The sequence below is a fragment of the Clinocottus analis genome, unplaced genomic scaffold, assembly GCF_023055335.1.
Source record: "Clinocottus analis isolate CAN_PGR_092001 unplaced genomic scaffold, fCliAna1.0.p SCAF_2, whole genome shotgun sequence".
Lineage (NCBI taxonomy): Eukaryota > Metazoa > Chordata > Actinopteri > Perciformes > Cottidae > Clinocottus > Clinocottus analis.
The window spans coordinates 24024754-24051605 of NW_027175931.1; the positions used below are offsets into that span (position 1 = coordinate 24024754).

The window sequence follows — 26852 nt, forward strand, 5'->3', positions numbered from 1 at the left end:
AAAAGAAGCTATTTTTCACGTCTCAGAACTGTTGCACCTGCATCGTACAGTAAAACAATGGATCCACGCTGGCGCTGATATTTCTTATTCTAGAAGCAGCCGAACAAACCGCAGGAGTTCAACTAATTGCTGAAATCCACTTGCTTTTCAAAAGCGACAAAGAAATTGAAAACAGGCGAACTTCTGCAGCGTGTGTGTTTTTAATTAAATGTCAAATTTGGACATTCAGTTCTTTTCTCTGCTACGGTATCGACCCGGCAAACATCCCCTCGTTGCCTGCACCGTGGCGGCCCGATCGACCAGGATGTGCTTTTCCCAACAGGAGGAATTTTGCAATGAAAAGTCGCACGAAAAGTCCAAAAGCCGCCAGGGGAAAGTACAGTGTCATGCTTTTTTTTTTTTCTTCTTTGAGAGCAGAGCGACCTCCCGGAAAGCCCGTCTTTGACCCCGGCGCCGGTATCTGGACTATCAGTCCACCTTCACCTGTGTGTTCTCTGGCTCACGAGTGCCGCCTCGCTGCTGTCGCACACATTGCTCGAATCAACACGAATCAACGAGGGTGAACTCACAGGTGGATGCAAAACGACGTCTATAGAGGGAGTAATATTCCTACATGCACAACAGCTGAGCGGAGGCATTGTTGTCCCTCGGCTCATAAAAAAAAAGTTATCACAAGTCAGGAGTTGAGCAACTCTGACTTGAATGAATGTTTTGTTGTGGGAGAGCAGGTAAGTGTAGGTGTGGTCCGTGTGGTGTGTGTGTGTGCGTGTGTGTGTGTGTGTTTATTCTCGAGGACCAAGTTGAGGTTTTGTACCTCGAGTGGAGACGGTTTAGCAAAGTGGTTCCCAGAGCTCTTTGAAGGGTACACAGCAAAATCGCAAGTGTGAAATTAACTCCCATAGTGTTAAAATCTACACTATGCTAGTTTTTAAATAATCCACTCAGAGTTAAGTTTACACTTTGGATAGTGTTAATATTTTAACTCTTTCATAGCGTTAAAATCTAACACTCACACTGTTGTCTTATGACACATGAAAGTCTGAATACACAACAGGGATAAGAACTTAATTCAGGGTTTCACATTCATAAAGTTACACCGCTGAACTGCATGCTGGGTCGTCCTGTCAAACTCCATCGGACAGGATCTCACAGGATGTAAGTAAAATAGAAAGATTGCGAAATAACCGCAGGTGTAGATAACTCAGTCAGGAGTGCATTGCGTTAACGCGCCGAAACGCCGCCGCCCCCAGAGCCTTTTCAGCACCGCCAGTGCTTTATTAACAAAACAACACTAAGTAACACAACTCATTTTGCTGTGTAGGAACCTGGGATTTCAGGGTCAGAATGAGCTTGTGGGTGGTGACTGGAGCCAAGCAACCCGAGCCGCCGTTCCACTCCCTCCTCTACATCCTTTAACTGCACAGATCCTGGAAGCTGTGTGTGTGTGTGTGTGTGTGTGTGTGTGTGTGTGTGTGTGTGTGTGTGAGGGAGGGAGGCGGAAAAGAACATGCGAGAGAGCCGCACATCAATAGTGAATGACAAATGAAGCGGAGCAGGACGCCGTGAGTCAGACCGGCTCATCGGGCGCTGACCCGAGGGCGTGAACCCGTGGTGGCCTGCCACCACGAGGCTGCGCCCACGCTGGATATTTGGTCGCTTTGCATTATGGGACACAAAGATGATTGTTTTAATGAACGCTGGATCAGAGAAAGAGACGTACGTGTTTCTTTAAATGAGGTGTCGGACGACGAGGGGAGAAAAGGAACTAGGAAAGAACTTGCAGGAAAGTAGAGGAATAAGGTTTAATTAATTCAATTATGTTGAAGTCTGGATGATTTACTCTCAAGTTGTCAAAGCTTTATTTAGTTGGTCAGCTAATTAATGAATTGTTTCACACTATAACGTGGAAAAAGGAACTGAGAACATTCTCGGATCGAGCCGTGATTTGTGTGTAGTGTTTAACCAGATAGAAGAGCGAGCAATCAGTTCAGTTTAAGTATGAAAAACTACTTAAAAACAAACCAATGCGCCGCTAAAGAATTGTATTTTATTATAAAACAGTTACTACCTGACTATAAACTGTTGCCACTGGATCAGCAGCTTGCTTTAGTGAGGTCACCAGGTTTTTTTTTATTGCCCACATAGCCATAAATAGCAGACTCAAACCTCTGAGAGACTCTTCACTTAATAAAAGACAAACAACAACAAACCCAGCTGGGTTGTTATTTGCATAATCTCCCACATTTACAGGTGTAAACAGGTCTTGCACGGACTTCATTTTTCTTAATTTGGTTTTAACAACCTGCAGATGTCTGCTGTGCTGCTTATTTTAGTTTTTACATTCTCACGTTCACAGAAGCAACTTTTGGATTCTGACCCCATGAGAAAAGATTGCTGGAATATGTCGAAGTTCAATGCCCATCGAGGACCACTGAGAGGATGACATCACCGCACAGCGCCCAACGGGGGGAATTCACGCGAAATCAATTATTAATTCAAGACGACGACAGAGAATCAGTTACCCAGAATGCCACGACGGCTTCAGCGTGACGCAGGATGAGCGGGACACAAACACACCCTTCAGGGAAAAAGACCTGAGGAGGAAAATAACAAAAGCTTTATAGTACGTTGGTCGGCTATCAGCAAGCGCTGGTGATTCAGGAAGTAGATAATAGATTCAAAACAAGAGGGAACGCAGTAGTTATGGGGTCGTACAGGATGTACTCAGGACACTTTTCACATCATCAGAATCAGAATTATTTATATTGTTCTGGTGTGAATACACAAACTAGGATCTTTTTACACTTTTCAAAACTTTTCATCGCTCTCATATACAGAAATAGAAATACAGCTAAGGGAACAACATTTTAATTGAACTATTAATAGGACAAATAACGGATTAAAAGCATTGAGAAATGGATGTGTGATGATTTTTAGGTGACAGAAAAATGAATTGAAGCATGACTGACTCGGAGAAGACTGAAAGGGATCTCTACTGCGGAAGTGAAGCACGTCAGCTTCTTTTTTACAACCTCGCCATAATCCTGCCGAAGCTGTTGTAAAAAAATAAAACTGTCTGGGATATTCTGGGATATGGTCTCCATGGTTACACACACGCCTTCATGGACACACACGACACACACACCTGAAAGTGGAGATGAACACGCGTAGAAGTGGACGTTTATTTTGCTTAAAAATAATAATAATATATATGCAGTGGGGAGCGAAAAGGTGTGTGTGTATATGTGAGTGTGTGCATGCGTGTGCCTGTGTGTGTGTGTGTGTGTGTGTGTGTGTGCGTGTGTGTGTGTGTGTGTGAAATTATTTCAGTCTGGCTCATTCTCTCTTATCAATCTGCAGCTTTCACCACAAACAAAAGGAAACATGATTGTTCACCAGACTTCTAATTAAGGCCAAATCTATCATTATGTTTTTAATTAAAATGAGTGGTCACTCTGTGTCTGAGCTGCTGGAGGAAATGAACTGCAGTCTGTCTCTCTCCTCCCATATGCATCCTCTCTCTGTTTCCAGCCATCCCTCACATCACACAAGAGCTCATAGCCTGAAGTCTGCACTGTGGCGCCCTCTGTCGAGTCACAACTATCTGACCTGTGGCTGTGTACATCCTCGATTCCTCCCCTCTTCCTCCTCTCCTAGCGCCTTTGTCCCTTTTACCTGAGATGCATGTGAGAGGAACCTCCGAGGAAGAGACGCTAGGAGAGAAAAGACAGACAGGTGTGTTTCAGAGCTGTCTTATAGAGGGACAATTCACCCCAAATCAGAAGTGAATATTTTTCTGCTTCCCTTTAGTGCAATTCATTATTGGAGGTATTGGTTTTCGGATATCTGCCTTCTCGGCAGTATAATGGAACTAGGTGTTACTCAAAGAGAATGCAGACATCTCGACGGACAATATTTACAAAACTATAGGCAACTCACACCAAAAAAAAAACCTTGAATGATAAATAATACTATAGAGGTACGAGGAGAATATATATTTTTTATTTGGGGGTGAACTGTCCCTGCAATGTGTGGAACACCTGCACCATCCGTCCAGTCATCTAGTTGTTTGTTATAGGCTACCGCTGTAGTGTCACCTGTCAGAAGAGCTCACCAGCCTTTATTACAACGTATATATTTAATGTGAGGAAAAGAAGGTGAACTTAAGCCGGGAAGTCAGGTCAGAGGTCAAATTAGACACTGCCCCCAGGACTAAACCACCACCACAACCTTTTTTTCCGGGGTATGCAGGGAATGTATTATTGTATGCAATCAACCGGAGAAGTTTCACGGTGATGTCTATTTGTTAAACCCGAGTTTAGTGGACCCTATTCACGCGTAGCGTCTCCCCTCAGTTGATTGTGCGCCTGCATTGTAGCACTCGCACGGATAAACAGCGCCCTCTAGTGGGAAGAGCATAGAACTCCACTACTGTAACTCAACAGTCCTACGTCACGCCAACAGCTCCCCTCTGATTGGCTGTCCGCCTCAGGTCACATGACCCTCTATGCGTCCCGACCCGTCTGTTTCCAAACCAGTAGTGTAAACTAAACAGCGCGGCGAACGAGCTTCTTCTTTGTCCTCCGTGTGTGTCACAATGACACAACAACGGCAAACGTGACCGAGTGGACCGAGCAGACGTCAATGTCGTCATTTGCGGGGTTTTGAGTTCACCTGAACCGCTGAGGACAGGTGGGTCGACGCCTGGAAGAGACTTTGTTTGTGTTGTTGTTGTTGCGGTCAGGGACTCTTCGTCTGTTCAGGCAGCTCGATAGTCCTTAACGTCTTTTCAGTAGGAATTATTATGGTACTGCCAAAAGCCGTCACAGTCAAACGTGGATTATTGCTTCTTAACCCAATGTGTTTCTTTTTAATAACTTTTGTGTTGTTGTATTATCTTCGCTACTCTAACATGAGCTAACGTTAGTTAGCTTACGTTACGTTACCTCACTTCACGTACCGTTACGTTACCTCACGTCACGTAACCTAACGTCACGTACCTCACGTCACGTAACCTAACGTCACGTACCTCACTTCACGTTACCTGACGTCACATTAACTCACTTCACGTTACCCAGTGTCACGTTACACGTCACGTTACTTCACTTCACGTTACCTAACGTCACGTTACACGTCACGTTACCTCACTTCACGTTACCTAATGTCACGTTACACGTCACGTTACCTCGCTTCATGTTAGCTAACGTGACATCACCTCACTTTAAGTTACCTGACGTCACGTTACCCCATGTCAGACATGTTCTTCTCTCCACATGGTTCTTCTGTGTGACGTGTTCTTCTCTCCACATGGTTCTTCTGTGTGACGGGTTCTTCTCTCCACATGGTTCTTCTGTGTGACGGGTTCTTCTCTCCACATGGTTCTTCTGTGTGACGGGTTCTTCTCTCCACATGGTTCTTCTGTGTGACGGGTTCTTCTCTCCACATGGTTCTTCTGTGTGACGGGTTCTTCTCTCCACATGGTTCTTCTGTGTGACGGGTTCCCTTGCAGAGGCATGAGCCCTCTGTCCCGTAGTGATGGCGTAACACACGTTGTTTACTTTGACCAGTGTCTATCATCCAGAGAGTAAACAGAGCACCTGCTTTGTGGAGATCAATGCCAGAGGAAATGTGCAGCTGAAGAACCCCGTGTTACCGCTTCAGGTTTATTCATTGAATCGAGATGTTTTATCCCAAAATATATAGTATAATATCTTCGTCCAACATGAGTGCTGGCTTCACTTGTAGATTTTTTAAATGGCTCTATATGCATTATTCCTGACTCCAGTATAACTCAGCATTTGTTTGTGGTTTTCTAAAATCACACAGCTAAAATGTTGTACTGTTTTCTTAATTTTTTCTCATGCCTTCCACATGTTTGAAAACCTTCCAGGCTCTCAGGGTTGATTCCAAACCAGGATGTTTTCAATCCAATAGATCGTGTGTTCCTCGTGCGGCGACAGTGTCACGTGTGTCTGTCAGGACAGAGATACTGAAGCCTCATGAGTCACACTGCTGCTGTCAGCATGCAGGCTTCCTCTCTCTTTGAAGCACTTATCATAAGTCACGAGACCTTAGATTCCTGTAAAAAGGTTGTTTTTTTTGGAGGGGGGGTTGTGAGCTCAGCTCCCAGCAGCCCCGGCTCGTCAGCAGCTGGAGGCGTGTGTGTCTTTGTGCGGGTCATTCTCTGTCCGTGGCGGTGAAAACATCCAGAGCCTTCTCTTTGTCGCGTTCGTACAGGTTAGGTGTGTGTGTTTGTGTGTGTGTGCTATGCGTCATTTACTCAAATTATTAGATGGTCAAATTCATATAATTCTACTTCATCAAATCAGAGTTTCCTTGTTTTGCTTCGTTGTCTCGTCATTCATAAAATCTTCACTTTGGAAATATGCAGTTATGAAGTAACATTGTGTGTTTTTGTTCCTCTTGTTGTTGTTTTTAGTTTTAATCGGACCTGAAGCTGAAATATCAAATAATTTCTTCCTTCACAATGAAGACGGATGTCGTTTACAACCAGGTAATGTTTATTTTGGAAAGGTTTTGAATGATGTATTATGTAAGCAAATAGCAGACATTTACTGGGTAAAGCTTCTCTAATGAGGGTTGGTTTTTCCACATTTCACAATCAATTTTTAACACACCCATTTCGGCTTGTGTAACTTGAGACTAGCATCTTTTATTTTAACATTGTGTGCCCTAAAAGTATAATTATAATAATAATACATAAGCTCTGAGAATGTGTGCCATATTTTAAAAGACAGAAAAGGCTTTCTGTTTAATTCATAAATAGAAATAGTAATATTAACAAATTAGGCGATTGGTTTGCACATTTACGACTGTAAGTGTCTCCCTGCTTTGCCATATTCACTTTAATATTAGATTATATAGCACTAGCTCGTATTTTGATGAAGGCTTGTGTGTGGTTCCCAATCAGAAAATACATCGCGTCTTCATAGTGTTCATGTATTCTTCTGCTGCCTGTAGCTGGTGGACGCTGAGAGGAGACCAGAAGCCAACCGGAAAGCACAGACAGTACGTTACACACACACACACACACACACACACACACACACACACTCAAGTCAAGTTTACTTACATTGTTAAACAACAAATGACCCTCCTCCCGCGCTCTCAGAACTACGGGTGTGTGATAGCTCTGGTCACGGTGGCCGCTGTGCTGCTGGTCGCCACGGCGCTCTATGTCGCCCTGACACCGAGTGTTTCCTCCTCCCATCCGGCCCCGAGCAGCAGCCTCCATCCACCCCGCCGAGAGTCCTGCTCTGACCCCTGCAAGTAAGCACACACACACACACACACACACACACACACACACACACACACGGACGCAGCTCTCATGTCTCTAACTGTGTCTCACATCGGCTCTTTTAAATAGCTGGTGTGTAACGTGAGTGCTTTTAAATATGGATCAACAGGCTTGTGTGTGAGACTGATGTCAATACAAAGTTCAGAGCTCATAATTCTACAGATTTCTAATGTTCAGAGCACTTAAAAGTTAAGCTGAATAGTCCGTTCAATCCAAAGCTTCATAACAAACAAACCAGTGGGCATGAGTGGACATTGTTTTCTCAATCGTGAGACATTTTACGGGTGAAAAAACAATCCTGACAAATGATGTAAACCACTGTGATTCTAAATGACCGCAAACAGAAAACGCATCATTAGCATTTTAGCATCTTTGGCACCGGAGTTCGCGAGACGTCACCTCTCTATTGGTCAAGCACGACAGTGCACTGCAGGAAAGGAGTAAAGATATCGTGGATCATTGTCACGCAGCCGTCTTTCTCCCCGTCAGGATCGTTTTGGTGGAGAGCATCCCTGAAGGTCTGGAGTTTAACTCCAGCACCACTCACCCCACCATCTTCCAGGCCTGGCTCAATCTGATGGGCGAGGCCCGCAGCAGTGTCGACATCGCCTCTTTCTATTGGACGCTCACTAATGAAGACACCGGCACTCACGAGCCGTCAGCCCATCAGGTCTGTGATCGGCCCAAATGGCCCCAGGAGGAGTTTTACTTCTCAAAGTTTCCGTTTATGAACAAAGTAAGACCGTCTTTCTTCACTTTGTTCACAGGGCGAGACCATCCTGAAGACGCTGGCCGACCTCTCCGGGAAGCTGTCTGTTCGTATCGCAGTGAACACGCCACAGAAGAGTCAACCGCAGGGAGACCTGCGACTGCTCAACGACTCAGGTGCCGGTTACTTTGGACCGGCTCGTGTCCGGCCGCTCGGGTTGATGTTGACTTCCTGTTAAGCCTTTACTCGGGCTGACCAACATCACATGATGATTGTTTTGTTTCTTGTGTGAAACAGAAGTTTGATGAGGATACAAAATATTTCAACATTACAAAAACATGGAAAATAATATTTACATAATATATACAAATATGAGTATCCCTGGTCTGTATTTTCAATCAAAGTGTGCAGAATGGTGTCAGACTAGTTGAAATGAAGCAATGCTTTATGGGTAAAGATTACATTACATTGATTAGGGATGCTTGGCTATGTCTCAAAGATTTTCATTTAAATGAATGTCCATTAAGTCACTGTGTTTGGCTGAAGGAGGCAACACCTGAGTGAGGTGTTGCAGCATTTAGACATGCGCTGAGCGTGTACACACAAGTACACACAACTACACACCCAGCACAACGCACCCAATTCTGAATAATTACATTAGTTTAGTACGGGATAGTTTCACTCCAAACTCTGAGCACAAAACAATAGTTTTCTCTCAAATAGAAATTATAGATCAACCAGACAGAAATCTTAAGAATTGTCACTAAAAAAATATTTAATTATTTCTTTGAACGTTGTGAGAAACACTGCTTGTTTTCCTCGTCTGGCTGCATGTTGCATGACATCATAACACATGTTGTTGCTCTGCACCACGTGGCTGCCAGTGTCTCACTGAAACCCCCACAAACAAAGACTTCCCCTTCAGCTTGTGGATACAACTCTTGCGTCATCACCTTTTTGCAGGTGATAATGAATACTGTGTGTGTGTGTGTGTGTGTGTTGCAGGAGCTGACATCAGGACCGTTAACATGAGAGAGCTCACCTCCGGAGTCCTCCACACAAAGTTCTGGGTCGTAGACAAGAAACACATTTACATCGGCAGCGCCAACATGGACTGGAGATCCCTCACACAGGTGATCATCATAGTTTTATATCCTGTTTGCGTGAATGTCTTCTATGGATAAAGATAAAGTGTTGCTGGCATGAGCCCAATGACATGAGACGTGTTTCTTCTGCTTTTAGGAGGAAGTTGTTTTGCCGGCTCAAACTTTCGATCACATGACTCGCAGAAAGAATAGTTTCAATTCATCTTTAATACTGTGACGGTCATCAATATCTCAAAGTTAGCATTGCTCATCAGATATTAAGGAGCCTGTTCATGTTGCTGAGCTGTCACTGCCGTGAAGGTCCTGAGGCCACCAGCCCGCCAGACGTGTCTCCATGTCTGCAAACAACAGAGGCTGTTTATTAGTTTTCAGGAATTACCAGTGAAATGTCATTCAAAATAAGTTTAGAAAAGTAGAGAATATTATCCTGATTTGAAGTGAAACTGTGGTTTCAAACATCTGCATTCTGACATTTATGTAAAGAAAAATTCTAAGCACAGAGATAAGATGTAATAATTAGAGGAATCAAATGACACCAAACATCCAAATATTCACGCAAAGTCAAATTTTAGATTTTAATCCGAAATTATTATTAATACTGAGCGAAACATTTTTGTGCATTTTGCTTCTGCGGTTGCTTTTGTTCTTCTCATCTTAAAAAGATCTACGAGCTGTAAAAATAAAAAAGCTGTGATTAAAGTGAATGTTCTGCTGTGTGCAGGTGAAGGAGCTGGGCGCGGTGGTCTACAACTGCAGCTGCCTGGCTGCAGACCTGGGTAAGATCTTCGAAGCCTATTGGCTCCTGGGGGACAGCCAGTCCATCCCGTCGCCTTGGCCCAGCAGCTTCGCCACCCTCTACAACAAGGACACGCCCCTCCAGCTGCCGCTCAACAGCACGCCGTCCAGCGTCTACATGTCGGTGAGAGGCGCACAGGGACGGGAGTTTTCTTTGTTTAAGGCCCCCGCGTTTCTTAAAAGTGAACCAATCATTGACGAGATATCTTTTCTCTCGCCTCTCAAGAGTTCCCCTCCGTCCTTCTGTGCAGCCGGCAGGACGTCAGACCTTCAGTCCATCCTCAGCGTGATGGAGGACGCCGAGAGCTTCATCTACATCGCCGTCATGAACTACCTGCCCACCATGGAGTTTTCCCATCCTAAAAGGTAGAGCCGCCCAGAGACCAGTGACACCCCACTAAAGGCAGGACAGCTTAGAAGAGTCAGAGTTCAGGTTTATTGTCAGTGAAGCACCGCCGCTGACACCCAGGAGTTAACATAACTCCCTTCCTGCAGGTACTGGGCCGACATCGACACCAAGCTGAGGCGAGTCGGCTACGAGAAGCGGGTCAAGGTGCGCCTGCTGATCAGCTGCTGGGCCAGCACCACGCCGGCCATGTTCCCCTTCCTGAAGTCTCTGGCCTCCTTGTACGACCCCAAGAGCAGGCTGGACATCCAGGTGGTGAGTAGCTCCTCCTGTGCGTCTTTGCATGAGGAACTTCTGCCACAGAGAAAGGAGTTTGTTCATGTTATTTAATGCGTATCGGATAACCCGATGACTGTTATTTTCCTCGTGCAGAGGCTGTTTGTGGTGCCGGCCAGCCCCAAGCAGAAGGAGATTCCCTTTGCCAGAGTCAACCACAACAAGTACATGGTGACCGATAAGATCGCCTACATAGGTACGCTGCACTGACGCGCACTGCACGCTGAATCCATAATGAGAATAGTAATAGTCACATCTGACTGTGTGTTTTTCTATATAAATATAAATCTGTGTGTTTGTGTCTTCAGGGACGTCTAACTGGTCCGGTGACTACTTTGTGAGCACGGCCGGCTCGGCGCTGGTTGTCAACCAGACCGCGTCGGAGTCCCCGGAGCCGACCGTCCAACAGCAGCTGAAGGCCGTGTTCGAGAGGGACTGGGACTCCGGCTACAGCACCCCTCTGACCCAGCACGCCAACCTCAAACACTTGTGTTAGGTCCAACAGCCGGAAGCGTGGACACTTCTCCTCCAACACGGGTTGCAGTGCTACAGTGGCCCGTTTGTTTTAGCATTTAAAGTCTCGGGCGTTTTGCACCAGCCTGTTCACACAGTGAACACGGAAACTCTTGAGTTGAGCAATCAAACGGGGCGGAGATTCACAGTTGGTGAAGTTCCAGCGGAAGATATTTGACTTCCAGGAAACCCGACTCCCCACAGCTTCAGAGCCGACTCCTATCTGACCACATTGATGTGCCATCGAGCCAGTAAACAACCCAGTACAGCCAGTCTGACGCTGTCAAGGGGTTGTTCACAGGTGCCTGTTTTTAATTTTTGAAGGCAATAATTATTTTGCATCTCTTTTGTGTTTCTATCGAAGCTGGCCCGGGATTCAAACTCCACGTGTGTGTAATAAGACATCCGTGGCATCGGACCACGATGGCGGCATCTTAAGCCATGAACAGGCAGTTGTTTCTCCTGGAAACCTCCAGCTGACTTTATTTAATTACGTGGTTAACGCCACGTGGTCTGAGGGAGCAGGAGAGGCCGCGGTGTCGCAGGGGTGACTCCATGTCCAGTGGTCTTTCCATTGAACACTTTGCTAGGTTTCAAAACTTCATCAACATCAGCGGGAGTTTTTGTTTTTAATGTCCCAGCTAACTTTCCTTTTCTTAAATAATGATTTTAGTTTGCCGAGGTCGTCTGGAATAATGAATCAATTCAAGATGGTGAGCTGCGCCTCTGCTGTCCATGAGATGCAGGATTCACTAAGTCCACTCTCAGTCTTCATGACTTCAATAAACTCATGTAATATTAGGTCAGAGGTGTACAAAATAGATTAAAAGTTTTATTTCCACTGTGTGGAGTGATTGAAAAAACCCGCAGGGCTGTTATGAAGACGCCAGCTTCCTCTTTATACAGAAATCACTCTCAATAAATGTATTTAATCAAACCTGTTCACAGTATTTCCCTCTGATTTGCATATATTCATTTATTTCCAGCCTCACTTCACATTATGACTGTCTGCTGCTTCGACACATGGAGAGAGTTATGATAAAGTAATAATCATTTTGATGCGTAAAGCTCCAAAACAGCTTGAATACGTCACATCAACAATATGAGGATAAAGAGCCAAAAGACATTTTAATGGAGTTTTTAAAACAAGTTTGAAGCTGTGTCTCGTATTTCACCATCCAGCTCCATTCATAGTCCTAAACCACGAGTAGGTTTAGGACTATATATGGACTCTATAGCTCACAGTTGACCTCGACCACGTCCAAGGCTATTATTAGACATGCAGCATATGGCTGGATGAGAGTCTCTTGAGACCTCCCTGGAGGCACGTGCTGCTTCAGCTTCAGATCCAGGCTCGAGGTCACAGTGAGAGCTGCAGACTGAAGACCACGTCCACCACCCGGGGTCCGAACTGCGGCCGCTTGTGTTGAATTGTTGGCCATCTGTCAAGCCGCCGTCTGCAGATTCAAGCGTCGCTGATGTCCGGCTGATGTCCTCTGTGTGTCCGGCTCTGTCCAGGTTGGCTCTATCAGGTAGACATCCTGTTCGCTCCTATACTTTATTTTTCTTCCTCACACGTTTCTAACTTTGTGCGTTCAAAGTCTTTGCCTGCTTCAGAAGTGTGTTTCAGGTCGACTAACTGCACAGGTTTACCACTGCATCACAGCAACTTAGCTTCCTGTTACCCCGAAAGAACAATAATCCATAATTATATCAGGGTGAATGTTGTGCACCTTATTATGTAATCTTTATTTATGTATTTTTGGTGAAGCCGAAAAAATGCACATAGTGGCATAAACATGGCAGACAGATGTAAAGACAACATACGGTCAATAACATAAAGCAGTTAGATGACGAGTCCGAGACTATAGATTATAATTAGATTGGTATCCATCGTGTATGTTGGTCTTCTTCTCATTTCCAGTGGAGTTTTTTTGGGGTGTGTGTGTCTCGTTGCAGTAGCAGCTGTCCACCACTAGAGGGCAGCACTGGTTTAAACTGGCCGTCAGACGGGCTCAGCTCTCCTCACGTGATGCTCTCAGATTCAAACCATGAGCTTAGTGAACATTTCAAAGTTTAGAAATGTCACCAGACAATGATAAGAATCGTGTGAGACGTGTGGCTCTCATGACTCATGACATAATTCATTGCAAACAGAGTTAAATAAAAGGAGTTTTATTCTTCGTCCAGGCAAGTGCACATTAATTAAACAATCTGATGAAAGACTCACAAGAATAGTCGGCCTCCAAGTGCTCTTTCTCAAGAAAATAAACCTGCGCGCACACACACACACACACACACACACACATATAAATCCTCTGCGGTATCTCCAACATGTCACTTCCCAGTATGTAAACTATTCAGGGGGTCGCAGCAGAGCCCAACCCTGGAGGTTATTTATATCTCCCTGTAAACCCTCCAGCCCTCCACCTATCCAGTGTGTGTGTGTGTGTGTGTGTGTGTGTGTGTGTGTGTGTGTGTGTGTGTGTGTGTGTGTGTGTGCGTGTGTGTGTGCGTGTGCGTGTGTGTGTGTGTGCTTTTGCCAGTTTAAATAGGTTAAAGTGGGTGTGGCCTGTTTAGAATCAAGGAGTCCGTTGTTAAGTGTAGGTTCATTGATATCTTGCTCTTTAAAATAAATTAATAACCTCATACTAAACACTAAAGTCTGACTTTGAGGAACACGATGATGAAGAATACTAACAGTGTTAATCAGAAGAGTAGGATGAAGACGCATTCAAGCTCCAGAACAACTCTGTTGGAGGAAGGTTGACATTTTATTTCAGTGAACAGTGAAAAGACATTAAGTTCATCTGCATCGCAGAGCTAATTCTGTAATGGAAAAGGCCTCATGCTGCCAGGGTACGCCCACAGCGTGTCGTGCAGAGGACCACCCGGTAAAATATAAATATTATTAATGTTCTACGAAGTGTTGTGATGGATTATATCTTTTGTGTTTGTGTTACTTTTCATGCAGGTGATTCAGCTCCACGGTGCTGAAGTACAAGCAGCAGGTACTGTGTGTGTGTGTGTGTGTGTGTGTGTGTGTGTGTGTGTGTGTGTGTGTGTGTGTGTGTGTGTGTGTGTGTGTGTGTGTGTGTGTGTGTGTGGTAACACAGTGGAGCTGTGGAGACATGAAATTGATTCGCACATTGATTAAAAAGAGGAAAACTTGATGAAATGGTTAAAAAAAAACAAAGCTGCAATCAGTGAAGGAGCAACAAAACAAGACACTTTTTAAAACATCACAAACACAAAGCGACCACAAACAATGGAGATAAAGCAGGACAAAAAAGAGAAATTAAAATGAAATCACAACATGATAAAGGAGAGAAAAATACCAGAAGGCTTCACACAGATTGTTTTCTGCTTTTGTCTGTAAGATTGCTTCTTTTGTGTGTGTTTTATTGGGAAAAAAAGTCAATATTTCATAAGAAATTACCACTAAGATCCGCTACAACTTTGGCTCAATGACAGTGGCTCCTGTGCAGCCGAGTAAACAAACTAGCAAACAGAGTAGCGCGTAGCAGGTGACGTAGCGGATGACGTAGCGGATGACGTAGCGGATGACGTAGCAGACTGTGTCGGTGTGTGGCGGACGATACAAACACCTGCACTTTAATTTCCATGCTGTTCTCTCAGTGGACAGACGTGGTGACGAGGGTGCAGACAGCAGGACGTGGAGGCTCGTCTCCTGAACCCGACCGGTTCTGATCCCAGACCTGCCGGGGCCGAGCGCCACGACAGAGCCCCGACTGGACCGCACGTTACGACGCACTATTACTTTATTCTGTTTAAACGAAACAAGTACGACAATGGAAACAGTTCATGTGACTTTTCTTTCTTTTAATTGTGCGTGTGCTCTGTTGGTGTCTTTAAAATGAATTGTCAAATATATTCAAGAAAAAAAACGATAGGTTTTCCAGGTTTTGAAGGATTCCTTCAGCTGGGATTCTAGTAGAAGTCTCATCCTAAAAGAGGAAGATAAAAACACTTTTACGAGCTCACCGGTTCATTAAGCGCCACCAGTTTCTCACTTTATGAAGATAGTTTTAAATCATTAATAATAATCCTTCCACCACACCGATCCATCGAGATTCAAGATGTTTTTACCGTCATAAGCACAGATGACACGTTATTCTACACAATGAAAAGCTGATTTTGCTTGAACCTCCTAACAATAAACAGTGTGATGCAGGTAAAGTTGGACCTGGACAACACGTCATCCTATGATATCTTCAGAAAAAACTGCGGCTCATTTTTCAGCACATACAAAAATGAACTGGTGTTGATTTCTGCTTGTTCCTCATGCATTCAGTCTTTTCAAAATAAAAGTCACAGGAATCAACTCAGTTAGCTTGAGGCAAAAAAAAGTACTTTATACTACTTTATGTCTTTATACTTCCTGGTCCAGGATGACCTGCATTAAAATTGATTTTGTGGGATATCTACATCGTCATACAGCAGAAGGCTGCATGAGAACAGACCTGTTTGACCCTGAAACAACCTTCTGTGCGTCTGTGCTGTGTCATCTTTATGTCTTTATGTCTTTATGTCTCTCCTTCAGGGCTCGGTCAGCATCGAACAAACATCACAGCAGCCAGAGAAGAACCGCAGCATTAAACTGGACTTCCTGTGGACGATTTCATTACCTCTGCTGTATATTTTCCAGCAAAATAATCCAGTGTGGCTCAACACTGAGCCTTCGCTGTCTTGGTTCTGGTTCTGGTTTTACTCCTGAGCTGGTCAGGTTCTGCAGCAGGACTGGAAACTGACAAAGGCAATAAAACGTTTGCTTTCTGAGCCCTCGTCTCCGTCGTGTTTCTGAATATTATCCAGCAGCTTCGATCATTTTGCAGCTCTCTCCTGTGTTATTCTTTTGATCGGCTGTGATTGGCTCCTGAAGGGCCGACGCCAACCTGTTTCACCTCCACTGGGACTCATTTTTTGGTCTTTAACTTGCACGAGATACTTTTCTGCAGCACCAAAGATGATGAGCAAAACTTGTTTTCCAAGATGGCCTCTCCAAGAACGCCTCTTCAAGGAGACCTGCCACCAGTCCCACATGGGGAAGCTGGCAGTGCCGCACAGTATGAATAATCTCAAGAAGCTCCGCAAGGTATTGAAGTGCCAAAAGTGAAATAACGATTTTTAATTTTTAATCATAACCACAAACGTCAACCTCCTGTGTCACTAAAGATAAAACGATCACCAAGGAGATACATCACGTCGGCCATGACGTGCACATTTGGCGGATCAATTTAATCCAAACACAAATATCAAGATCACATTTGTGAATCCAGACAGATTTTCAATTTCTACACAGTTTTTATTAATGCTTGTCATCAGTTCCATCGGTTTTTGGCGTTATCAGATGAAATGATGCAGCTCAGACTCGTACTCAACCGAAAAGGTCAGGTCCTTAAATCTTAATCTGAGTTAGATGCCAGAAATAATCCAGCCGTGTAGTTTTCAGTAAATCCTTTGTTCGAATTCAGTACACTTTTTTTATTTCTGAAGATGTTCTTGCAACACATTAAAACTCCTTCCTTCGCTCTTTGTCGTCATAAATGTGGTCTGGTTTGTTTACTGCCGACCTTTCCGACAGCAGCGGTTGTGTCTTCCCAGAAATGACGATTCACGGCTCCAAATAAATGAATCATCTTACTGAACGGTGGAAAAGTCGAGTGGCGCTGTCGACGATGTTCTGCAAGCTTTAAGGTCTCTGAGAGATGAAAACCTGAGTCGCTCGCTGCTTTAAGTGAGCGTGAAGCGCACGGCGTGAGCGTGCACGCCGGCTCCTTCTTCCATGACTCAGCGCTCAACAAGTCTGCACTTTGTCGGCCGAGCTGAGCCACGTGGCCGACAGACAGCTTCTGGTGAAAAGAATATAAAGTACATTTAGCAGCTTGAGAGGGGAAGCAGCATCACGTCTGTGGGCATCGCCATCTTTATTTAAACAGTCAGATATTGAAGATATTGAAGGATTTTTGTTGACGGATTAGTCACATGTGGCAACGCAACACTTTGGTCAATTAAAATGTGCTCCTCAAAGGGGATGAATCATCCTGTACATGTACAAAACAATATGTGTTCCTCTCATCCGTTGGGAGCAATGCAGGAAGAAATAAGACATTATTATAGCGCCACCTATTCTGCATGAGAAGGTGGTGCTGGGCATTTTGTACGGGTTGGAAGACACAAACAGAAGATGCTTCCTGTCGTTAGTGGCGTCAGATTAGACAATATGCATGTATATGTTGCATTAATCCACAACAGAAGTAAAGTTGGACGCAACATGAGGGAAATAAATTGGCTAAGCTGAGTCAGGTGGAGCTGCATTGCCAAAATATGCAACGTTAGGTTCCCATGTAATGTAAAATTTAGTTCTCATCCATTTCTTTCCCCCTGGTTTAATATTAGATCCACCAAAGAGCTTTCTGCTAGTGGCTGATGTCCAGACTAGAAGGATGCACCTGTACGAGCATTAGAGGCATTCAAGCTGAATTAAAAATGAGTGGACATGGTTGAGTATTTGTATCTGGGACTTCAGATATGATTTTGATTTAATTTCTTTTGTTGATTTTCAACATGAACAGAAGGTATGTGCAAGATGGGAAGGGGAGGAGCTGCATCTATTACAGGCCCCCTCGTGCCAAGGGACTCATCTTGTGGTCTTTGGTGTTTTCTGGCGAGCATTTAAAACTGTATAAGATTGAGACGAGAGCAAGAGGAGGAATAATTATCCTGTAATGTTGGAGTCCGGTTCAGATGCTAGAAAGACGGTTCGTTAACGGGGTTGAATCACTTGAAGTGTTGACGGACCTGATTCCATCTCTTCAATGCTGACAGTAAAACACAACCATGTGCTCGTGCTGAAAGGGGCGTGTCACTTGGACTTTGGAAACGCCCACGTCTGGATCCACTATCCAATAGATTTTAAATCTTCTTCAACCAATTATCCAATGAGAATTGGACACCTGTTTTGGGTTGAAGGCTGCAAATCCATCAGTGTGTGTCAGTCCGTTTTCTCCTTTTAATTGGAGTTTGCTGTCCTTGAGCTGAGCGGCTGCTGCGTCCTCTGCATGCAGCTAGAAGATGATGCAGCAGCACGCTGCTGGTTCCAGAGCCGCAGGGAAGTTGTAAAGCATTGGCAGAAACATGAACGAGCCTTTAATTAAATGACATTTCTGATCGTTCAGTGATGAATTGCCGTAAGCGTGAGGTTGTGTTGCCCACCACCCGAGAGGTGTAGCGGCTGTGGTTGTGTCTGACTGGTATCCAGTGTCCAGCCCCTCTAAGCCCAGTAACAAGGCCCTGCTGGGCTACAGCTAAAGCCTCCAGCATCCCAAACAATGGAGCGGGGCTTTGCAGAGGGCTGGAGCAAACTGCTGACTGCCCACTAGTGCTAATACACCCCTATTCTGTCTTGTCTCTCTGCTGTCGCCTCGACCTCACACACACTCACGCACACACACACACACACACACACACACCCAATGTAGTGCTAACTCTATGGTGGTTTGCAAAGACAGTTCAGTGGGCCATATGTTGCACACGGGGATGAGATAGTCCCTCTCGACTTCTGTCTCTCTCTCTGTTGACCCCCACCTCTGCTGCTCTCCATCCCTCTTCCTCCCTCCACCTTCTCTCTCTCTCTTTCTCTCTCTCTCTCGCGTTCTTTCTGTTCGTGACCCACGCTGACAGTGTCGCTCGGTCTCCCGTGGGCCCAGACAGTCAAACCGAACCCCAGATCGCCTCCGACGCCCACCTGCCTCCCCCAGCATCGCCGGCCAGCTCTCCCAGCCCCGCGGCCCGTGTGTGGGCTTGCTTCATCAGTGCGTTACCTCCATTGGCTTCCTGCTGTGGACCATGTGTGAGTGTCTGCGTGGAATATTCAGAGTCACCTGGACGCCTTCCTCCAATGCAGGTCAGGATAAATAACTGTGGACACAAAAAAATGGAAGATTATTGGGTTATGTAGAACAATCTATTCACGCCTCATTGTCACACAGACACATGGTCTACTGTGAAGCTGAGCTACTTTTCTTTAAGCGTTCAAACAGTTTTGGGTTAGTTCAGAATTAAATAAGTATCCTATCAAAAGTCTGACATGAGCAGAGAACCTTTTCTTTTCACAATATCAGCCTGAAACTACTGCTTTTCTTGTTTTTCTGCTCTGGGAGCCTTCATGCAATATGTTTGTGAGGGGAAACAAATGCAGTTCTCCTATTTTTACTCGTTTCAGACTCTGCTCACTGCACCAGGGTGGACTCATCCTACATGCATGTGTTGGGACGCTGCACTGAATGCAATGCATTGGTCGTGGACCAGCGGGTCCTTGTTGTTGTGCTGGTGCATGTTCACATCTGTAACTCCTCGTGAAGGTGCAGTAATATGACGTCATGTGTATGAACATGATGAGGTTTCTCGGAGCTGACTGAAGGTTCGGTGTCTTGTTTACTTTGAGCAGCTCTGCTAGAAGCCGGAGATTTGCAAACGTTTGTCCTCCTGTTTGTAGTTCTGTTTCATGATTGCAGATCACGCTTTGCTTATTGGATTCACTGAACTTGGGTGATTCAGCACGAGCTTCTATGTTGAATATCTCTCCACGAGTCCAACGCAGAATATATTTATAAATATTATCTACACATGTGCACCACTGATCATCAGATTTGATTTTGTTTTAAAGGTGGATTGTAGTTGCATTTGGAAGTTGTTTCATGTTTTATTAATGTTCTTGTTGTTTTGTGAAAATGACTCAATCTTTTTTTAATGGATATATTGATTATGTGCTGCCAACTAAAAGATGCTTGTTGTTAGTTAGGCTACTTTTCACATTATATACAGTCATTTTAATCAATTTCAATTTTCCTATAACACCGTTGACCCTTTTTAACTGTTAGTCAAGATGGGTGAAGACTCTTGGCTGCACATTCAATCCCAGTTGATAGCCTGCATTTATATTTTGTAGAAATCCTACAATAGACCTCGAATGCTGTCGCGTTTGGAGAAATGAACTCCTCTCGTCTCTATTAATACGCTGAGGTCCGGTCAGCACCGGACAGGCCGCTCTGTTGCAGGTCAAGGTGAAGCCGAGGGAGGAAGTGAGCATTGTGTCACTGAGAACTGTTTAGTTTATCTCGTTGAGCTGATGATTTTGAGCGATCGCCCACTTCACACTGCGATTGGTCGGCTGTGAACGCGAGGAATAAGCCGGGGTTTGGACCTCATTCGAGCTGCCGTTGGTCGTTCTTTACTTGAACATTTGTGGCTCGTTTGGTGAACAACAAAGTTGAAACTCCCGCCCGTCTTCCAGAAGAAAGTGGCGAAGAAAATCGAGCTTTAAGAGAGTTATCATGTTGACACAATGGCTGCTTCAAGGCAAAAAACAAATGTCAGTGTAACGCGCAGCCTGCTCCAGTTTCTTGGCCCATTTAAGTGCCGACTGGAGCGAAGCTGCCGTCTGGTGGGACCTGGTGCTGCCCGTCCTCACCGCTCCACTCCTGCTCAGTCCTCCTTCACTCTCCAAGTTTGTTTCTTCCGTGAATTTATAGAGAGGAAAAACAGATGCCTCTCTCTCTCTCTCTCTCTCTCTCTCTCTCTCTCTCTCTCTCTCTCTCTCTCTCTCTCTCTCTCTCTTGTTTCATGGTCCCAGGCCTCCCTCCTATCTAAATCCTGGCTTTGTGTAGGAGCTGGAGTGCAACAATGACCATGTTAGCTGACACAGTGCTGGCTGCCTGATCTGCGCTGACAGCATCCTCACCCGCCCGACCCCCTCCTCCTCCACCCGCTTCCCGACCCCCTCCACCCGCCTCCCGACCCCCTCCACCCGCTTCCCGACCCCCTCCACCCGCCTCCCGACCCCCTCCACCCGCTTCCTGACCCCCTCCACCCGCCTGCCGACCCCCTCCACCCGCTTCCTGACCCCCTCCACCCGCCTGCCGACCCCCTCCACCCGCCTGCCGACCCCCTCCACCCGCCTCCCCCTCCAGCCGCCTGCCGACCCCCTCCACCCGCCTCCGACCCCCTCCACCCGCCTGCCGACCCCCTCCACCCGCCTCCCGACCCCCTCCACCCGCTTCCTGACCCCCTCCACCCGCCTGCCGACCCCCTCCACCCGCTTCCCGACCCCCTCCACCCGCCTGCCGACCCCCTCCACCCGCCTGCTGACCCCCTCCACCCGCCTCCCGACCCCCTCCACCCGCCTGCCGACCCCCTCCACCCGCCTCCCGACCCCCTCCACCCGCCTGCCGACCCCCTCCACCCACCTGCCGACCCCCTCCACCCGCCTCCTGACCCCCTCCACCCGCCTGCCGACCCCCTCCACCCGCTTCCTGACCCCCTCCACCCGCCTGCAGACCCCCTCCACCCGCCTCCCGACCCCCTCCACCCGCCTCCGACCCCCTCCACCCGCTTCCCGACCCCCTCCACCCGCCTGCCGACCACCTCCACCCGCTTCCCGACCCCCTCCACCCACCTCCCGACCCCCTCCACCCGCCTCCCGACCCCCTCCACCCGCCTCCCGACCCCCTCCACCCGCCTCCCGACCCCCTCCACCCGCCTGCCGACCCCCTCCACCCGCCTCCGACCCCCTCCACCCGCTTCCTGACCCCCTCCACCCGCCTGCCGACCCCCTCCACCCGCCTCCCGACCCCCTCCACCCGCTTCCTGACCCCCTCCACCCGCCTGCCGACCCCCTCCATCCGCTTCCCGACCCCCTCCACCCGCCTGCCGACCCCCTCCACCCGCCTGCCGACCCCCTCCACCCGCCTGCCTGCCAACCCCCTCCACCCGCTTCCCAGGAAGCCGCTCTTTGCGTGTGAAACCCAAACTGAACGTTGACTTTAGGCTCGTTACGTTAAGATGAGATGCCATGAAGATGGGAATATTGTGCGTGGATTTACCAAACCACCAACGAATGAAAAAATTGGAACGCTGACATTAATGTGGTGACATCAGATTGTTTATTTTGTCTGAACACATGGAAATAAAATTGGGAAATGAAATCCATGTTACACATACATGTTTTATTGTTTAACGCTGTGTATTAATCTTTTCCTTCCACTAACGCCTTGTCTTCTTTAAACAGCTTAATCTCAGTTGGCAGTTTTCATCAATAAGTAATAAGACATTGTCTCCACTTACAGGATCAGATGTGTTTGGGATTTATTTCACAGTGTCAGTCAAACTTCTTTCATCGAGTTGAATCACTTCTACTGCAGTGAACGCTTCTCCATTTCACCTCCGCTCAGCCAGTGGGAAATGTTTTCCTGCTTTGTGCACATTAGTGCCACGTTGGTGCTGAGTACGAGCCTATAAATACAACGTATATTAAGTTAACAACTGTGGTGTTTCTCTGCTCAGGGAGGACTTTGGCTCGCCAGCCATTTGGTTTACTACAAATCATCTGTAAGTACAGGGAGGGAGGGGAAGCAGACTTAGACATATGCACATATGCAGACTGATATGCACTGACATGTTGAAATGCAGACATGCAACATACAAGCAGACAAACACGCACAACACACACAACAACACCCGCCGCTCCCCTGGAAGACAGAGTCACACTTTTCTCTAAAATGAGATTCAAGTGCCTGCTGTTCCTATTTTAAGCCATTTGAGCTCAAAATAACTTCCCGACAGCATCACTGGTTGGATCCAGGCATCCGAATGCCGTCAGGATTTTATTAGAGCTTCTGGTTTATTTTGGCTTCCAGGTTTGAAGTGAGATCGCTCAGCTTGGATGTTCAGATCCAAACCACTAGCAGAAAGCTTTGTGGTGAGAAGCCCCTCATGTCTAATGTAACACAGCAGCTGGTTTTATCCAAAGATGTTGAACAGAGTACTGAACATGTTTGTAATCTGCCTTATTGGCCTGAAGTCACTCTGGCATTGGTACATGTACACTCAGCATGATGCAGTTGGATGGTGGATGAGGAGGAGCATTATCCTGCTTGACCTTTGAGCTTTTATTTTATAGCTGCATTGAAAAGATTATATATCATCATTATATAAAAGTTGCAGCCAGGTCTATTTGTAAAACATCCACCACAGTATCACTTAAATTCCTCCTGGGAACAGCGAGTCCCTGCGTCCGTATCCATGATAATTGTGCTGAACTCTTGCAAAAGAAGAAACATACTTTGCTTTTAGAGCTGCAGAAATAGGATATGAGATCATTGAAGTCACCTACAAGCACAGTTTGTTTTGTGCCTCAATGTCAGACACGCAAAGTGATGGGTTTGATAAGAGTTTGTTGTTGAGGCAGAGAGAGAAACAGAGTGGACAGAGGGTCTATGTCACAAACGCTGTTATCTTCTTAACAGTGGGAGGCGTGCAGCCCCGCCTCTCACCGCCCTAATATGGGGGCATCGCTCTTCCCCGTCGGGCCAATCAGGCGGCTGGACGCGTCCCTCCTGTCGACGCCGTGGGCTCGAGCCAGGCCCGAGGCTTCAGTGAGGGGAGCAACAGGCTGGCTGGTGACGAGGGGCAGAGGCTTTAGATAGAGGGGGGAAAGATTTAGAAAAGAAAATACCAGGACGGACAAGTGAAGCAGACCATCTGAGGATAGGAAGCAGATGTGAGGGAGAGGAAGTCTTGGAGAAGAGCATAAAGGAAAAAGAGAGGCGGAGGTTGAAGCTCTGCAGGTGGAAGGTGGAGGTCTGTCATCTTTGAGCCGCCGGAGGAGGCCCGCTGTGGATGAAAGTCAAGGTAGGCTGGATGGATGTGGTTTCATGAAGTCTTTTATGCTCCAGGGCTCTGCAGCGTTGCTCTGTGCAGAAAGAGAAGCAGGTGATTGAAGTCACGGTAGAAAAAGAGGAGCGATCGCTCGCTTTCTGGAGCAGTGTTCATCCATCTTCAGCGAGCCATGCCTCTGTTGCTCTGGGTCCTGTGCATTTACTTTTAAATCAACCCGAGGAACTACTTATTTCTCCTGAAACGTTGCCGTCACGTTCGGCAGCTCAGGGGAGCCGCTGAGAGCTTTGCAGAGTGGTTCGTGTCCCAGCCCGCGGACATTGGGAGAGCAAAACAAAAGTGCGCTGTTTAAAACGCAAAGACAGTTTTAGTAAGACAGCTGCCGCTTGTGTTTATCCCAACGTGCCAGTTGCTGGTTACAAACACTCGAGTATTCACTGGGCTTCATGGGAACTATTTGCAGTGTGGCATGCCACTATGACTCAAAGTTTATAACAGTGTTTTGTAACGTGACCGGGGTCAAATATCACTTGAAAATGATTCGTAGCGTTTATTTAAAACCGTAGGTATGCCCACCATCCCCCTCACGACACCGAACACCACAAGACCACGTTCAGAGAAAAGCACCTAAACTCTAATTTACCACAATAATAGCGTCCGAGTGGCCTCATGCGTGGCTGACAGAGCCGCTGGTGGCCGTACACGCTCATTTCAAATAACCCCTGTCTGAATGTTACACACCGGGGACAGCTGCGGCGTGATGGTCATTGGATCCGCGGCTCCACCGGCCCGGTATGCGTGTTGGCCCAAAGCGGGTACAGAGGAAGTCCAAGCCAAGGCACACCCACTCTGTGATGGAGGACCACCAGCACATATGTGGATAAGGGGTTACATAATGCGATGGCTGGGTCACATTTGGGCCACCGATACTGACGCTTACGATATATTAAATGTATACCAAACCAAGATTGTACTTTCACAACACATTCTCTCTCCAACGTGTTGAAGTATTCATTCTACTTCAAGGTATTTCATGTGTTGGGAGTGAGACTCACAACTTTTTCTCTAAGCAAATCCCCGTTAAGCTCACTAAAAATGACATCTCTATTAGTTTAAGAGAACAGGTTTGATGATTTATTGCCCTCAACCCATTGTTTTTAGTCCGACTGCGTCAGTATCAGATAGTACGAAGCTTAAAACTCAATACTAACACTTCTTCTGCAATGTCAGCTACTGAAATTCCTGTGAACGTGCCGGCGTCAGCACAGACAGGCCGCAGTGAGCTGTAAACAATTCACATGGAAACAAAGCGGTATAAATACTGTCAAGCTATTATAAGCTTCTCAGGGTCGTCAGATTCCAATAAAACTTATCCAACAAGTGTTCGTGCCCGACAAAATGAGCAAAAGCTTCTCCGACAGTGTGGCGATTGCGACTAAAGATCTTTTGACACTTGGTTGCTATAATATTATTATTATATTCCTTTGACCTGAATGTATGTTTTGCAAAGCGTAATGTACAGAAGCCTGGCTGCAGAATCTAGTGGTTGTTTTAATTTACTTATTCAACCAATTCGAGCGCGCTCTAATAAGTTGTTGATGCCTCTCCGTCGTAGTAATGGTCGCTGCCAAACCGCTCTTTACTCCAGCCGGTCTAAATGGAGGCCAGTAACTGAACTCTCCTCTAATCCTGTCCATACGGACTGAGATAAGGTTCACAGGCCTGATGCTACGAGTAAAGTCATCGGTGTCAAACTCTTCTGTAGCGTGTCGCAGGAAGATGTGACGGAAACACAAAAGCAGCAGGTCGGATTTGTGCGATGAGCCGAGAGTTGCTGGCGTCAAAGGTAATATGATGGACGATGATGGCGGTTTCCTGGCGGCAGACTTTGGGTGGTTGCTGTTGTGGGTGTGGCTAATTTTAGCTCAGGAAGTAGGGTGAAGATTGGGCAGTTCAGGAGGGAAACCTCGAGAGGAAACGGCGCTTGATGTATGTACGAGGGTGAACTTCCCTCAGAGAACATTGAGAGAAGACGGGAAGACTTTTCAGGAAGGAAGACTCCTGTAAACAAGACGCTCGAGCACAATAACAGTATCTGAGATTTAAATGAATTTAATTGATTCCCAAACAGAGAAAAGCAGTTCATAGCTGTGGCAAAGTGTGTTTATCCTCAAGTGACCTTGTGATGTCTTTCACCATGTGCCAAGTGTATCTGTCAAGAAAATCTCTGTTTCCTGTTAGCTTGGAGGCATTTCCTGTCCAGAGCCCCACGCCAGCGGGTGTGTCTGGTTTGGATGTCTCTAATCGCCAGGAGACATGCAGCGATCCATCACACACAGCTTGAACATCACGCTGTTCATCTAAAGGGGCTCAAAGCAGCCAGCAACTCCTGAATGTTGGTGTCAGTGTCCTGTTGGAGCCTCTTAACTCTGCCGGCTTTGTCACTCCTCAAGCCGGGTGTCCCACGTCCCGACAAAATCTGTCAAACACTATGAATTGTCCCGGTTTTCACCACAATTAAAATAATAATCGTCTAGTTTTATCTATAAATAGACGTCTGTCATGTTCTGTCCCACTCACCATTACCCAACCCGATATAAAAAACATAAATAATAAACGGACGCTTCTGAATTCCACGGTGATTCGTCTGCATGTGCGTCAATATATATATATATATATATATATATATATATATATATATATATATATATATATATATATATTGATAGTAGTACGTCAGCACATTAACAGTTAGCTGTCATGCCGAAAGAGTAAAGTTGTCTTTGCTCTAAAGAGGAAACGCTGCCTTCAGTTACACACAGTGGAAAAGCAGATATGAAGGATTATATGAAGACGGTCAGATACCAATGTACAGTAGCACGGTGGGTTCGTGCATAAGTGCATACATGTGCATAAACGTGCACTTCGGGCTCCCTGTAAAATACGACACTGAGCAGAAGTGATCAGACTTCATTTCATCCTCTTCTCTTCATCACAGAGTATCGGCAGCAACTCGAAGATGAGTTGTTG

General features: G+C 46.2%; 2 protein-coding genes and 1 long non-coding RNA gene across 3 annotated transcripts in view; all 3 read left to right on the forward strand.

The window, feature by feature from the left end:
- Window positions 1-4524: 4524 nt before the first annotated feature.
- pld3 (phospholipase D family member 3) lies at window positions 4525-12056 on the forward strand. The gene is made up of 12 exons (XM_068585287.1): window positions 4525-4692; window positions 6440-6514; window positions 6982-7029; window positions 7133-7290; window positions 7811-7991; window positions 8089-8206; window positions 9036-9163; window positions 9858-10055; window positions 10158-10297; window positions 10427-10592; window positions 10710-10809; window positions 10922-12056. Exons 2-12 carry the CDS (start codon window positions 6488-6490, stop codon window positions 11107-11109), a joined length of 1452 nt encoding a protein of 483 aa, XP_068441388.1. The 5' UTR covers window positions 4525-4692; window positions 6440-6487; the 3' UTR covers window positions 11110-12056.
- A 432-nt stretch (window positions 12057-12488) lies between these two features.
- LOC137790771 (uncharacterized) lies at window positions 12489-16670 on the forward strand. Its single transcript, XR_011077959.1, has 3 exons — window positions 12489-12658; window positions 14101-14137; window positions 15691-16670. It is a non-coding gene; the product is annotated as an uncharacterized lncRNA (long non-coding RNA).
- Window positions 16671-18995: 2325 nt separating this feature from the next.
- Window positions 18996-26852, forward strand: part of prx (periaxin) — a 36462-nt gene continuing 28605 nt past the window's right edge. Inside the window, exon 1 of the mRNA XM_068584394.1 lies at window positions 18996-19053. Coding sequence (XP_068440495.1) covers window positions 18996-19053 — 58 coding nt within the window. The remainder of the gene's footprint in view (window positions 19054-26852) is intronic.